Here is an 11,956-nt window from a genome sequence, read left to right on the forward strand (position 1 = left end):
ATTTTGCTTTTCCTGAGAGCTGTATACTGGAATTAAAAAGCAACATTGAGTATGCATTGCATATTTTTAGGGGCAGTGCCTACACACACGCGCCACGGTAACTTTTACCGTAGATCCACGGTAAAATTACCGTAGCTCTACTGTAAAATTGCGTGGATTATGTATTGCCGGAGAAGTGGGGCAGAACTTCTTTATGCGTAGGCGGCCTTCGGTTGCGCTTAGGGATTATAACTTTTACTACTTACAATTCTCTTTTTTTAGGACAATGTTTTCATTCGCAGTTACAACTTTTAAAATGTCTCAAGAAAAACGAACCCTAAAACCCACCCCTTGTGGATCATATAAGAAGTGTTGATCATTTACATGTAAGCTTCATTGATCAACTGTTACGCTAAGCTGCGATAAAGCCGGTTAGACCGGATTTATTGTGTCTCCTGAATTCAAAATGCTCTAGAAGAGTTTAGACACATTAACAGGTATTTTATATATAAGTAACAAAAGAGTGGTGTACCATAAAATATAAGCTGGGGATTCAAACACTGATTTGATGGATTTTCGGGAAGTGAACGGAACCTGCACTACTACCTCCAATTTTCTGCTACGAAGATAGTTTAAAAAGTGTAATTAATTTTTCCGTAATCTTATATTAGAGAATATTTCATTCAAATCTGTAAAACAATAAACTTAATATTTAGTGACAAACCTGTTACACGAGCATTAGCCGTAGTGGAAGGACTGGAGCTGCTGGCGGCACTGCTCCCAGTAGTTTTTGCGCACTTTAAAAGCATTTTTATCCCTTTACAGTCGAAACAATATTATAATAAAACTTTTTTAAATGTATCTTAAAGTTTAATCCGGTAAACTTAACTGCGTTGCTACTTTTTTCGTCCATAAATTTCAGTGGTCAAATTGTCGGTAACTGGTTACAGAATCTCCCCCCAGCGATACTACGAGTACCTAGTATTGTGAAACACAGTACTTAGTATAATTCTTAAATTCAATCAAATTGATAGCATAAAACTTGTATTTTTCCTTACAAATCACCAAGAACTAGTAGAACTTTTTAGTTTACACAATTATTTTTTGTTCCTGCATTCGTCACTATTTTTAGCAATTTTTCTGTATTACACGTTTTGCTCATTACCGTTTTCATTTCCTTTTTTGCTGTTTATTAGTGAATTTGTATTGTTCCTTAACACGCACACATGTTTGTGGAACTAGTTTAAATGGAACGCTATTACAATGTCCATGTTTTACCTTAACTTCTGACAGTTTATATTGGTTTTTTCACTAAATATTTTATTAAAAGATTTAATTTGCATTTTTTAATAAAGTTTTCTGATTGAAAATGTCCAATTTCTATGCCGAAAACCGATTTTCGCTTTACATCAAATTTAGAGGTGGAGAAAACATCGTGGCACTATCGATGTATCGATGTTTTTGCATTTTTGCTAAACATCGATGGTTGATGGCGACTATCGATGTTTCTTATTTACACCTCCGCGCATATAAAATGAAATATTCTGCCTTATCCTGAGCAAGGCGAATAATAATAAGGTGGTAGCAGGAGAGCAAAAACAAAAATTTACATGTATTTTGTTTTTGCTTTGGCGGCATAAACTGTCAAAATCTGTAAGTGTGTGTGTGGAAATTCAAACAAAATTTTTCAATTTGACATAGAAGCCGTAAGGCGAAATACGTACACAAAATCAGCTGATCATAGTAAAACTATGGAAACCAAGAATGAAAAGTGAACCGGTGCGGCGAAAATGAAACTCATGATAAGGCTGATTAGTTTGTAGCTTATAACCTTTCAAAACAAAAGTCAAATATTTTTTAAAACTTTCAAAAAACAATCGCTTATCTCTTTAAAAATATAATAATAATAATATTAGATTAGCGCTTACACATATGTTAGTGTTTGGCCGAGCTTCTCACCGATTTGTGGAGCTAGAGTTTTACACCGACTCCGAGCGGCGATTGTATTTTGATGAGAAGAAGAAAAACTTCTTGACAGAAATGCACTCGAAGGTTTGTCATTGCCTGCCGAGGGGCGAAAACTGTTAAGAAAAAACCTTTTCTATATTTTTTTTGAGATGTTGCTATGACCAGGGCTTGAACCTAGGCACTGCAGAGCCACTACACCTCAGCGGCCGCCGTTCTCTCTCTAATACTTTTATGTTAATCCCAGTGAATAAAAATATTACGTTTTTACAAGCTTTTATTTAACTTCCCTTACATACATATATCTCTTTGAATTTTATTGTCAATTCTAACCAACTTCCCGATGAGCTAGAGACTTGGGACTTTAAACTTAGGTCAAACCCCGATGGCAATGTAATATGAAGGACGAATTAATCCACTAGGTGGCACAGGTCTAGAGATATTTAATACATCGAAAACATCGATGGTAGCAAATATCGATATTTCTCCACTTCTATTCCTATGCACTCAACTGGTTTCTTCATTTCTGCTTTCGTCTGACATTTTTCACTCGCAGGGTTGCCCGGATTGTTAGGAAAAGAACCTATTATTGAGATTTGAGACGGAAATATGGCGCTTACCCGACGTTTACATGAGACAATTTTACCAAGCCAAAAGCCACAAACACAAGACAATTGTCTTCGTCACTTTNCGAAAAACCCGCGTTTGTGGTCCGATATGGTTAATATTTGGAATGCATACATATTACTTTCATGGAAGGAAACAGGTACTTTTGTTTTATTTTATTTGTAATAACTTATTAGGGCGTATTCATAGTCAAAATTAAATTCATACTTAAAGCTACTTGCGGCTTTTCGACATAGTTTTTAATGGGTTATCTGTCAAAATCGCTACATTTAACTTCAAGTACCAACTTAGTTTTGCCTTTAAACGACCTATTCTTTCACAACAATCGATGTTACATCGATGTTTTCCTTTAATACATCGAAAACATCGATGGTAGCAAATATCGATATTTCTCCACTTCTATTCCTATGCAGTCAACTGGTTTCTTCATTTCTGCTTTCGTCTGACATTTTTCACTCGCAGGNTAATACATCGAAAACATCGATGGTAGCAAATATCGATATTTCTCCACTTCTATTCCTATGCACTCAACTGGTTTCTTCATTTCTGCTTTCGTCTGACATTTTTCACTCGCAGGGTTGCCCGGATTGTTAGGAAAAGAACCTATTATTGAGATTTGAGACGGAAATATGGCGCTTACCCGACGTTTACATGAGACAATTTTACCAAGCCAAAAGCCACAAACACAAGACAATTGTCTTCGTCACTTTCTTTCATTTTTCGAATACAGTGATTTGGACAGTAAATTGGACAATTCGGTCACGTCTTGGTTAATTTGAGAGAAATAGGCAAGACAAAACCGCAAAAAATCGCAGAATTACGAAAAAGTGGTTTGTGATTGGATATTTTAGTAAATAATAACGACATTAACAGGCTAACCTAATATTCGCGGCTTGCGTTTTGGTACGCACGCAGTCGAATTTGTTTTTTTGCGTCACCCGAAATTGGCTTGCGTGCGTTTGCATTTGATTTCATTGAGCGAAACGTCAAATCAAAATGTCACGCAGAACAAAAATTGGAAATTGAGTTAGCTTCATACGCACGCCGTTCAATTTCGGTTGGTCCCATACAAGTTGTATGTGCATGAGAAATTTTTGACAGTAAATTGGCGGCGTGCGTGAATATTAGCTTACTGCCGTCCCTAAATTGGAGCGCTAAGCGTTGCGTTATCCATTGTCGACGAGTGTCAGCGCGCGCTATCCCCAAATCAACGCGTCGTAATTTTTGACGTTTTCTCAGATCCTCTCGTTTTTATTCTCGTTTCCTCTTTCACTTTTTTGTCCTTTCTCTTTCTTTCCGTCTTCCGCATCCAACTTCAACACGTAACGCCCTGTCAAAAATGAAAATTCCATTTGCTCGGCGTTAGCGCCGCGTTATTGTGGGATGCTTCATACAAATTGTATGGGCATGAGGATTTTTGACAGTTGTTTGGCGCTTGACGCGCCAATTTAGGGATGGCAGTTAGCCTGTAAAGGCGGCTGCTGAAAAATGTATAGTTTTTATAATGGTCTGGACGCCTACTTTACACAACAACTTGACAACTACTACACATTCTCAATTGTCTTGTCTCAAGTTGTCTTATGTAAACGCAGTGTTACTAGCACTAAAGACGACAACTAACCGTTTTTTTTTTTGCTGTAACACAACACTGCCGACAAACGACACAAAAAAAAAAAGTTTTCCAGCTTCAATTGTTTACTTTCCGATTGGATTATTTTTGTTTTAGCAACTAATGATTCCCACTGTGGCTTTGCCTGTGCGATTAGATAAGAAATAAGGTGATAAGTATAGCTTTTAAGTGGGTAATTGACAATCTATAGTGGTAGCACTTGTTGTTTATGCAAATGCAAAGATTTAACATTTGTTTTCATTAGGAGCTGTCTGTGATTCAGTAGCTGCATTGACACGTACGACGGAAAGTGCTGCATCGGCTAGATTACCAACATTAGAATACTAGAATTATAAAAAATATGTGTGTGATATTTATCTATGTGAACTCAAATCCAAACCCTGGTGGATACAAACTTATATTAGCCTCTAATCGAGATGAATTCTATGCGCGCGATACACAGGATGCAGCAAAGTGGGCTAATGCAGAGCATGTTTATGGAGGTTTGTAGCCAACGTGTATTAAATACATTTTGTTTGTAGCTACGCATCCATGAAAAGAAATTTTGAACGAAATGCTTTACTTAAATATGCTGTTTTCAGGTATTGACTTAGAGCCTGGGCGTGAAGGTGGCACTTGGCTGGCAATTGGTGGCCATGGTGGCGTATTCAAAGTTGGAGCGCTACTTAATTTGACAGGAGAGCCTAAACCGAGGAATGCTGTGGGTGAGAAGTGATAATTGTTTTATGTATGTATATGACAGTAACGTGTTGTTGACCTTTGTACTTTGCTCACTACGGATCATTGACATCTTATTGGTTACAAACATATTTATTTGCTTACATATTTTGCATACATACATTTCTGTTGAACTTATCTTCCAATTGAACATGCATGATTCCTTTCTTCGTTTACCTTTTTGAATACTGAATACCAACTATATTAAAATTAATAGTTAATGGCGAATGTGTAGCTAAAAACCATAATATAATATACCCCAATCATAACGACTATAAGGCTGACACAACAAGAATCATCAAGCCTGCAGACACATCTTCTTTACTACACAATGAAAATTTTTTGCTAGGCCGAGGTATGATTGTTTCGAATTTTGCTGCCTCTAAGGATGATTGCAACATACAAGGTTACAATAGCGAACTGTTGAGCGAGTGTACAAAGTACAGCGCTTTTAATTTTGTTTCAATCGAAATCGGGTTAGTAAAGCAAGTTTCTGTTAAGAAAATTTTCAAAATAACGTTCATATTTTTCCCCTTTATCAGCTCAAAAGCACCAGCGAATATCCTATTGCTGAGCAATACACCACCTGGTTTGGAACATTTCGCTGAGGGTAAATGCTATGGGTTCGGCAACAGTCTAGCTTCGGCACCGTTTCAAAAGGTTATCAATGGTCGTCAACGCTTTCAGAACATTGTAGAGGATTTTCACAGTAAGCTGGCAGCAGCACCAACTGAGGCTATGCATAACATGCAGGCAGATCTTGTCACAAATTTAAAGAATTTACTAAAATGTGAACACAAGTTTTGGCCAGATGCAGAGCTGGCACGACGCGCACCCAATTGGGGTGAATACTTGAGTGCATTGAACGTAAGCGTGCCATCTGCTGGGTACGGCAGTCGTACACACACAGTTATACTTATTGATGGACAAAATAAAATGCATTTTTACGAAGACACAATGGCTGGACCCGATCCCAAGGGCGAGTGGCGGCAAACACATATTGAAAAACAATACTTTCAAAACGAAAACTCAACAACACAACTATTTGAGTGCTCAAAAATTTGAATGAACCCAAAGCGTATGAAAAATTTTGTTGATTGGGTGCTAATACCCAAAAGCCTCAGAATATAAGCTTTTAAACTCAGGTGAACTGACTAAAGTATTTTTAACTTACATAAATTGTATAAGCTAACTAAAAAATAAAATCATTTAACGTAGAGACTATGGAAATATTTATCTGCTTTTAAAGTTTAAATAGTAATTTTTAGCTTTATTTTATGCAATCTTTTGATTTATAACTCTCACTAGAAACAGTAGTAACTGTAGCTTACTTCATATATAATCTTTATGTACACATACATACATAGCCTTAGTTTATTGCATTCGTTTTATTAGCTTATTGTTTTTTAGGCTTAGCGACTCTTTGTTTAACGCCTCTCAGCGCACCTTTCCGTGCTCCGTTTACGATATTCTTAAATGTGCCCGAATGTTTTGCTCGTTTTCTGTCAAAAATGTATATATTTTTGTTAAATCAGGAACGTTTAGTATAATTACCGTTGAATAACTTACCTTTTGTTTAGCGTATTTCGACTTAGTGGTATGTACGCGAAGGGATCGAGCTTGCCCTTCTTCTTCATATCGCCTTTAGCTTTCTTAGTTGTATACTCGCTGCCGGCGTAGGCTGAAGCCGCTGTAGATTTGCCAGATTTGGCCGACTTTGCAGAGTAGCCGGATTTCATTGATATCGCGTCGCTACCGGCGGCGCCTAAGGGCCGATGAATACCTTTGCCACCGGCTACATATTTCGAAGCTGAAGTCTTACCCGAACGCATACTAATCGCATCGGTAGCTTTACGTTTGCGGCTTGTAGCTGACAGTTCCTCCTCTTTTGTTTCCGTATTACAGAGTACGATAATAAGAGTAAATCACTTTTTACGACTACTTAATATAATCATGGTAGACATACCATCACTAGAGTCCACTTCCNCAGTTCCTCCTCTTTTGTTTCCGTATTACAGAGTACGATAATAAGAGTAAATCACTTTTTATGACTACTTAATATAATCATGGTAGACATACCATCACTAGAGTCCACTTCCATGCCGCGTTTAGGCGCTCGTTTAGCTTCAATTGCATCGTCATCATCATCGCCACTTTCGCCGCTGCTGCTGCTGTTGTCATCACCACCAGCACCGCGCAATGCTTTATCACTTATAATCAGTCTTCCATCCTCGGCGGTTTTAAAACCACGATTCGGATCCCTATTCTTGGATTTGGTGCTTCCAGCAGCACTTGCGGCTTCATCTGGTCGGTTTGCTATGGAAAAAAAATATATATATATACAAATATATTTTTAATAACTTTTACTCGTACGAACTTAGCACATTTCCTATCGACTTAATGTCAGCCAAATCGACAATATCCTCTGGATCTTCACGTATATAAGTGCTGTTGCGTTTCGGTTTCCTTTTCTCAGCTTTATTATGATCGCCATTATCCGCATCCATATCTTCTGGCAAATCTGAATCGGAATCTGCCAATATGTCATCAATGCTGCAAGCATGCATTTACAATAAATACGGTATTTTAAACGGATATTTTAACCTACGTTGTGCTCTTCTTTTCCAGCCCAGCGACGAATTCATTCTCCGAATCGTCGTCATCGGTCTTATCTTTTTCATTCAGTTGCTTTCTATTTTCACGACGCATTTGCTTTCGTATTTTCTTCAGGCGCCGATGTGTTACTTCATCATCACCAGGCACAAATTTAATTAGCTCTTCAGCTGTGAACCGCTTGCAAAGCTTCTTTAACAAATACCCAATTTGTATACGGCAATAACGTTTGGTATCTTTGGACATTGCAGATAGAGATTTCATCTAAAGAATTTAAATTTTTTAATATGAATTCTATATAACTAAAACAAATAAGTTAATGAAATACTTACTATGGTATCCAAATGATTAGCCACAAACGGCGAAGGCATCACTTTTATAAATGTAATTAGAAACGCTACAGCAGCTTCGGCTTCGGAACGCGCTTTTTGCACAAGAAAAACGAGAATTTGTTCCATTATGAATTCGAGCGTGGTAATAGTTAAATTTTTCCCCTGATTTTGTACAACGGCGCGGAAGGCCAAAATCGTATTTGTAATAAGCGAGTCGTCGCCTGCAAAGCCTGCTGTTAGTATATCAACAAAGTCGTTCAGTTTACCAGCTTCCTATTTATAGATAACAAGTATTTAATTTCCAAAAAAAATACGTATTAGGGATGGGTACCTGGTATAGATTAGCCAAAAATATGATGAGCTCCTCTGAAACATTTTCCTTGCGCGTCGAGAATTCCTTGTAAGAGATCACAGCTTCTGGTATAGTTTTCATAACAATTTTGTCATTCACAGTAAGAGATTTGCGATTTTCAATAAGAATTTTTAAACATCTAAAATGGTAAACGTGAGACGGTATGAGTAAAAATTTTAAAGTGGTGAACTCTGAATTTTACCTTAAGCGCGCAGCCTGACAAACGGCGCAACTCGTAACAAATGCATCCAAAAGTAGCTTTTGCAAGGCGATACTATTCTTACGGCCGAATTTCTGACAAGAAGCTGCCTCGGAAGTTAATATATCACGAAGAAGTCTAAAAATTAAGATATAAGGAGGATATGCAAAATTTTCGATTCACTTGCTACACATACTCATATGTACGACGTTGTTGCTTTTTCAGTTTTTGATCATCCTTAGATACCAACTTAGATTTTTCATTCTTCAAAACGGGCACAATGAAGGTCTCGAAGAAAACGCGTATAACTTCGCTGGTTTGAAATAGCAGGAGCGCAGCATTGATATCAAAAATTGCATCATACTCGAATGTTCCAACCGCTGTATTCGACAGTTGTGTTTTTGCAGTTTCGAAGAGTTCCTTCAGTACATCTTCTGATGTTCTTGTTAGGTACAACTAAAACATATAAACCAACAATTTGATAAAGCTATTGGTCATTGCTGTGAATGTAGGCACGTACCTTTATTACTTCTAATGCCTTCTTGCGCAGATCCGCTTCGTATGTGCCATTTGGTTTTTGTGCGTAAATATTGAATAAACGCGGCAAGAAGTTTTTAGAATACTTCGCCAAAGCTTCTTTAATTTCGACGTTCTCCTCATTTCCAATCAACTCAGTGAGACCATCGAAAATAGGTGCACGAAATTCTGGATTATTATCCAAAGCGTTGCCAAGAGTGGGCGCAATTAAGCGCAGATTTTCAGCATCTGCTGGGTCACGACAAAATCCTGGGAACAAGCCCCAAAGTTGACAGCACAACAGCTCATAAGTATGTGACATTGATTGTTGTTTCTCTTGGGCATATTTATGCCATTTATTATTGCAATCCAAAGCCAAAGGCAAAATATACTCCTTGAAGAATTTGAATGAAGCACCTTTGGTACCCTCACGGAGCAGCGGTAACAGCCATGAACGTTCGAGCAAAACTTCGCCCTTGCTATTTGTTAATGGTATAGTTTTCAAAATAATCTCCGGACCCATTGACTGTATTGCCGCAATTATAGAGTGCTCAATTTGCACACGCAGTGTGCTTTGTGTGTCGTAGCGCTTTGAAAGCGTCTGAAGTGATGGTGTCAGTTCTTTGCTACAAAAAAGTAGGCAAGATTAATCAAAACTTTAGTACATATGTACATATTAACGAATTATTTTGCATCAGTGAAGACTACTTACCTAAAATACTTGCCACATACTTCAAAGACAATTGAAAATATAAGTATGACATGTTTGGCTATTTCGCCGAAGGGTGCGTTAAGTACCTTTTCTAATGTGGCGATTATTCGCATTATTGGAATGCGGTACACTTCAGCTTTTTCAGTTGTGTCACAAGCCGACTTAATACATTCGTTTAAAATCTCCTTAATACAATTCGAAACACTATTAATTATTTCTGTGCGCTCGGACATCCACAAGTCAGTGGCACAAATATCGAAAAATCTTGGCAACGCATTCATACATAAGTTCAAATCCAATAATGCCAGATGAATATGTCCTTCTTTTAGCACCGTAATCCAAGCTACCGTTTGACGCACATCAGCACGATCCGGGCGATATTCATGTATAGCAGCCAGCAATTTTGCACACAAAGAACCATTCAAATTGGTTGTTCGTGACGCGAAAAGTGAATGCAGAGCTTGGAAGCAGTTGGTGCGAATGAGCACATTAGCAGCAGTCATGATGGAAAGTAAACTTTCGCAAACTGAACGGATGTCTTCTATTTTAAAGCCATTCACAATGTCTTTGAGAAGTGTGAGCGTATGTAGCACTGTTGTCTGCGAATTGGTTAGAACCTCAGGCTTAAATTGGTTTAAACAGAATTTTGTTACGCGACTGCTGGCCGGATGGTGCTTAGCTCTCCGCTGTTCTACATAATCAGCATCCTCGGCCTCTTCTTCATGGGTAGGTCGCATGAAGGAGCTGCCATGAATGATTGATACAATAGCGTGTTGCGCAGCTTTCCGAATCTATAAAAAAAAAACATTTAATGAGCTTAAAATTGTGCTGAAAGTATTAAAAAAGTGAATACTTTAGGCTTTGAATGTATGGTGAATGAAAGTATGGCATCAATGTATTGCCAAGTGGAGGAGTAAGTCCATGTGATATGTTCTTGGGCACAAAGCAGTACGGACAAGCAACCAATTATCTGAAAAAGTAAATTAGCAGATTTATCCAAAAGAAGTTATGTACTTACTTACATATTTTACAATGGTCTGATTCGCTGACTCCATAAAGCGTTGTAAGCATGATAAAAAGGTCTGAGCCGTCTCTCCAAATCGTTTGCGCAACACCGCTGCTGGCACCGATTTGATACCCATTGATAACAGCGAAATGCCCGCAATTATATCATTGTCTTCAGTGCTAGCTTCAATCTGTTCCATAAGCAATATGAAATAGTCCGTCGATGACTCTGTACCCCCACGCTCGCGTATGATTTCGGTAAGTGCGGTTAAGATTGCAAGCATTTCCTTATGCAAGTCGGACGATGCACGAAATCCCACCAGCAGCCTTTTAAAACTCATATTGCTACAAGCACTGTAGTTGGAAGCAAATGTTTTGAAAGTTTTAAAAGTGCCCTGTTGCGATTCCGACATGCTCTCATCTTCCAAGCCGCCATCGTCGTGGAGACTGAAAGATTTTAAACTGCCAGCAACATCGTTGACTGTCGTTGTCTCAGCATTATAAGCCAGGCGTTGATCATGTTTCAATACCGCATCGAAAGTAAGCATGTTGGGATTGGGAGCATGTTCAGGTGGTGCTGCGAAGTAAAATAAAAATAAAAATAACGTTAATAACTAGGATCAAATTTACTTTACCTAAACTTAAGTTTGGCTGAAAGAAACGCGACTTGGCTTTTAATCGATGCCTCATTTGCTCAGGATTAGAAGTAGATGACTGCCCTTTGCTCCATGTTTTGCCTTTAGTGTGGCGCTTCAGTTTGGAACGAAATTTTCCCATTCTGCGGTAGTTATTTTGCCCAAAAATTTATTTAAAATTCCTCTAGAACACTGCGAAAACAAAAACACGTGTCGCTGATGCACTTTGTCAAAGTAAAAGAATCTAAACAGCAGAGAATGTCAGCTAAAAACAGAATGCCAAGAAAGCTGTTGCTGTGAAGCCGAACAGAAAGTTCTATGATAAGTGTTGCCAGAATGTTGAGCTACAAAATATTCATGCTAGGAGCAGCCTACTGTAAGCGTACATATCGTCGTTTATATCGTCGTTTAAAGAACAAAACCGTGTATCGTCATTCTGCAAAATCGCGTAACTGACATTGGCTGCCCAAAAATTGGATTTGCTCACATAAGCTCTTGGCTCAATCCTTATCCATTCGTCCTGTAATATACTAGGCAGAAATTCGATTGCTTTATAAAAAAAGGGAAACAATTTTGAAATATGAGTGTTTTTACTCTATAGAAAATAACTTATGCAATCTCACATACACGGTTTTGCATTTTGTTGATACGTGGTTTTGTACTTTAAACGACGA

General features: G+C 38.0%; 3 protein-coding genes across 13 annotated transcripts in view; 1 reads left to right on the forward strand and 2 right to left on the reverse strand.

Annotated features, from left to right (window-relative positions):
* The window catches only part of NFAT (nuclear factor of activated T cells 3), a 92,737-nt gene extending 91,292 nt beyond the window's left edge, over positions 1–1,445 (reverse strand). Inside the window, exons 1-2 of one of the 5 annotated variants that reach the window (XM_017610872.1) lie at positions 1,145–1,445; positions 704–796 (exon numbers count right to left, since the gene is read on the reverse strand). In XM_017610872.1, coding sequence (XP_017466361.1) covers positions 704–788 — 85 coding nt within the window. In that variant the 5' untranslated portion in view covers positions 789–796; positions 1,145–1,445. Of the gene's footprint in view, positions 1–703 lie in introns of all 5 variants that reach the window. The other 4 variants (XM_017610870.1, XM_017610871.1, XM_017610873.1 and 1 more) reach the window with 4 other exon arrangements.
* A 2,750-nt stretch (positions 1,446–4,195) lies between these two features.
* On the forward strand, positions 4,196–6,128 carry Tango2 (transport and golgi organization 2). Of its 7 annotated transcripts, none has more exons than XM_017610882.1 (5): positions 4,196–4,393; positions 4,446–4,683; positions 4,783–4,905; positions 5,136–5,394; positions 5,461–6,128. In XM_017610882.1, exons 2-5 carry the CDS (start codon positions 4,542–4,544, stop codon positions 5,981–5,983), a joined length of 1,047 nt encoding a protein of 348 aa, XP_017466371.1. In that variant the 5' UTR covers positions 4,196–4,393; positions 4,446–4,541; the 3' UTR covers positions 5,984–6,128. The 7 variants fall into 7 exon arrangements, with proteins under 7 accessions (XP_017466371.1, XP_017466369.1, XP_017466367.1 ...); XM_017610880.1 differs by having other exon boundaries at positions 4,196–4,390; XM_017610878.1 differs by having other exon boundaries at positions 4,196–4,373.
* Positions 6,129–6,168: 40 nt separating this feature from the next.
* On the reverse strand, positions 6,169–11,530 carry LOC108359164 (RRP12-like protein). Its single transcript, XM_017610875.1, has 14 exons — positions 11,283–11,530; positions 10,665–11,224; positions 10,496–10,612; positions 9,643–10,433; positions 8,935–9,556; positions 8,611–8,870; positions 8,418–8,552; positions 8,195–8,354; positions 7,864–8,136; positions 7,527–7,795; positions 7,296–7,471; positions 6,998–7,234; positions 6,488–6,803; positions 6,169–6,420 (listed from the first exon to the last, which is right to left on the reverse strand). The coding sequence occupies exons 1-14, from the start codon at positions 11,422–11,424 to the stop codon at positions 6,315–6,317; spliced, it is 4,164 nt and encodes a 1,387-aa protein (XP_017466364.1). The 5' UTR covers positions 11,425–11,530; the 3' UTR covers positions 6,169–6,314.
* Positions 11,531–11,956: the final 426 nt, after the last annotated feature.

This window comes from Rhagoletis zephyria, unplaced genomic scaffold (assembly GCF_001687245.7).
Source record: "Rhagoletis zephyria isolate East Lansing unplaced genomic scaffold, Rhagoletis_zephyria_1.1 Rzeph_scaffold_00350, whole genome shotgun sequence".
NCBI lineage: Eukaryota > Metazoa > Arthropoda > Insecta > Diptera > Tephritidae > Rhagoletis > Rhagoletis zephyria.